General features: G+C 58.8%; 1 protein-coding gene across 1 annotated transcript; it reads right to left on the reverse strand.

The window, feature by feature from the left end:
• Positions 1-6: 6 nt before the first annotated feature.
• CD1D (CD1d molecule) lies at positions 7-2,527 on the reverse strand. The gene is made up of 4 exons (XM_005864007.2): positions 2,420-2,527; positions 1,839-2,144; positions 1,280-1,558; positions 7-812 (listed from the first exon to the last, which is right to left on the reverse strand). Exons 1-4 carry the CDS (start codon positions 2,478-2,480, stop codon positions 523-525), a joined length of 936 nt encoding a protein of 311 aa, XP_005864069.1. The 5' UTR covers positions 2,481-2,527; the 3' UTR covers positions 7-522.
• Positions 2,528-2,533: the final 6 nt, after the last annotated feature.

Genomic DNA, 2,533 nt, shown 5'->3' on the forward strand with positions numbered 1-2,533 from the left:
CAGTAATTCCTCAGCGAGGCAGTCCTGAGTCTAAGCCCAGCTTTCCTCTTTTTAACAATGCGGCTGTGGGCAGTAACTTGACCTAGCTGAGCCTCAGGTTCTCATCTATAAAGTGAGAATAATACTTGCTTCAGAGGAGCGGTGACTGGATGGCACGCTGTGTGCAGGGTGCTCAGCCCACACACGGGAAGCAGCCGGAGAACCACAGCTACCTGTGTACCCTGCCTTCTCCTGCTCCCATCCCCTCTCCTGAGGAATAAGTCTTCCTGGGATTCTTCATGTGCCGCCTACTTCTGAAACTGGGAGGATTTTAGTCTCACTTTTCTTCATATGGAACGTCCTGCCTCAGTGCCTTTTGATTTGAGATCTTTATTCCCCTCTGTCCTGTACCCGGATGCCCTCCCTCTGTCCGTCCTGGTCAGGGCCTTATCTCTGAAACCCCTCTGTCCTGCATCAGTCCACTCCCACCCTTCCCTGTCCCACCCTCTGTGCTTCAGAACCACATCCCCTCCCTGTGGGGCCCTAGTTCTCACCCCAGTAGAGGACGATGTCCTGGCCTCCAAGGCTGCTGTGTCTCACTCGGCAGGTCAGGCCAGCTGCCTCCCCAGCCGCCACGTCCAGGGTCACTCGGAGATACCATGTCTCGTCAGCATTGGGCAGGACGTCCCCTTGCTGAGCGCCCGGCTGCTCCTGCTGCCCCCGCATCCACCTCACCCACACAGGCTCTGGGTAGAATCCTGAGACGTGGCACACCAGCAGCAGACGGCCAGGGCCAGGAGGGGGGCCACTGGACAGCCAGGCCTCGGGCTTCACTGTATCCAACAAGGGAGTGGGGCCTCTGCATTAGAGGCTCCGGCCCCATGGCTGACTCAGGCAGCCCACAGTCCCACCGCAGGAAAGGAAGGCTCCTGTCACTTCATCCATTTGTGTTAGGGTCTCCCTGACCCAGTCTCCTGTAAACGCCCCTGCCTACACTCCTAGAGCACCCTGTGCTCAGCAGTAACATACCCAAGTTTCACACACTGCTTTACTGCTTGTCTTCCCATCCTGCCCCTCAAGCAAACATCCTGTTTGACCCCAGTGCTTATTTAACTGAACTCACAAACCCAAAGGTTGCTCAGTGAATACTATGGAATGAATAAATGCCCTCAGGCCTTAGCCATCCCCTCCTGAGCCTTTCTCTTCCAAGGCACAAAGGAATGGAAACCCTAGAATGGGAAACCCAGATGGAGCCCCACAGAGGAGGGATGGGGGGTCGGGGGGAGACAAGCAGGCTGACCTTGCTTCTCCAGATCCTGCTGTCCTGCTTCAAGGAGTCCGGTGACTAATTTGGGGCAAATGTCACTGATGAGCCACTCTACTGTGTCCCTGGTGTATTGGTCCTTGTTGAACTCGTTGCTGAGCACCTCGGCCCAATGTGGGGCATCGGGGGCTGGCACCCAAAAAGTTCCCTGGAAACTCAATAAATCGCTTCCTTGAAATGCTGAGTTGAAGAAGCTTTTTAGGGGGCTTCCAGGGTGCACCTCACACCCAGCGGACACCTGGACCACAAAGGGATCTGAGGAGAGGAACGAAAGGAGATCAAAAGGTTTAACAGGTGGGAACAACCAAAGAAGACATGGATGTGAGGGCTATACCACCCAAAGCTCCGGGAAATGAGAGGGGGTGACCCAGGGCAGGGGGAACCAGGGATATTTTGGGGAGTCAGTGGCTGGGACCTTCCTGGCAGGAGTGGAAATGAGAACATCCCAGCCAGTGAGGCCAGAGTCTCCCAGCTGGGCCTCTGCCTCCGCTGTCTCCCCGCGGACAGCTGCCCAGGGACCCATCCCTCAGCTCACAGTCCAAGTGCAGCATTTTGGCGAATTCCCGGATCTCCCTGGTGAAGCCGCTCCGGTACACCCAGAACACTTGCTGCAGCTGCTCCCACTGATGGTCGCTTAACTTGCCCTGGGACCAGGGCCTCAGGAAGTGGATGTCCGAGCCATTGCTCCAAGAGTGGGTCTGCAGCGCCCCCAGCCAGGCGGAGCCATCGGTGCGCGTCCAGCTGCTGTTGGCAAAGGGCGAGATCTGGAGGCAGCGGAGGTGGGCGCTGCTCGGAGGCGCGGGCAGAAAGTGGTGATCGGAGGGGCCGGGAGAGCGCAGAGCTTAAGGAGAAGGAAGAAAACAAACAAAACTGATGGCCTTGGGCAGGAGGGGTGGTGTCGTCCAGCTTCCCGGCACCCCGCACCCCTGGAGCCGGGATCCGGGAGCTGAGGCCCGGAGCCCCAAGTTCTCGGCCCTGGTCGCCCGGGAGCTCGCGGCTTAGCTTTCCGAGTTGCAGGCGCCTCCGTCCGCCCCCTTCATGCGTCGCCCCTGTTCCCAGCCCAGCTCCCTCTTGCTGTCTCCCAGACCCATGCCCAGGCATCCTTGCTCCACTCACCCTCCGGACTTGCCCATATCTGGGGGAGACCCCAGAGCAGCAGAACTGGCCAGCACTCCATGTTGCAGGGCTCCCAGCTCTGGCTCAGACCTCTGGCCCCGCCAACGCCCCGCC

Source organism: Myotis brandtii, unplaced genomic scaffold (genome assembly GCF_000412655.1).
Source record: "Myotis brandtii unplaced genomic scaffold, ASM41265v1 scaffold18394, whole genome shotgun sequence".
Taxonomy (NCBI): Eukaryota; Metazoa; Chordata; class Mammalia; order Chiroptera; family Vespertilionidae; genus Myotis; species Myotis brandtii.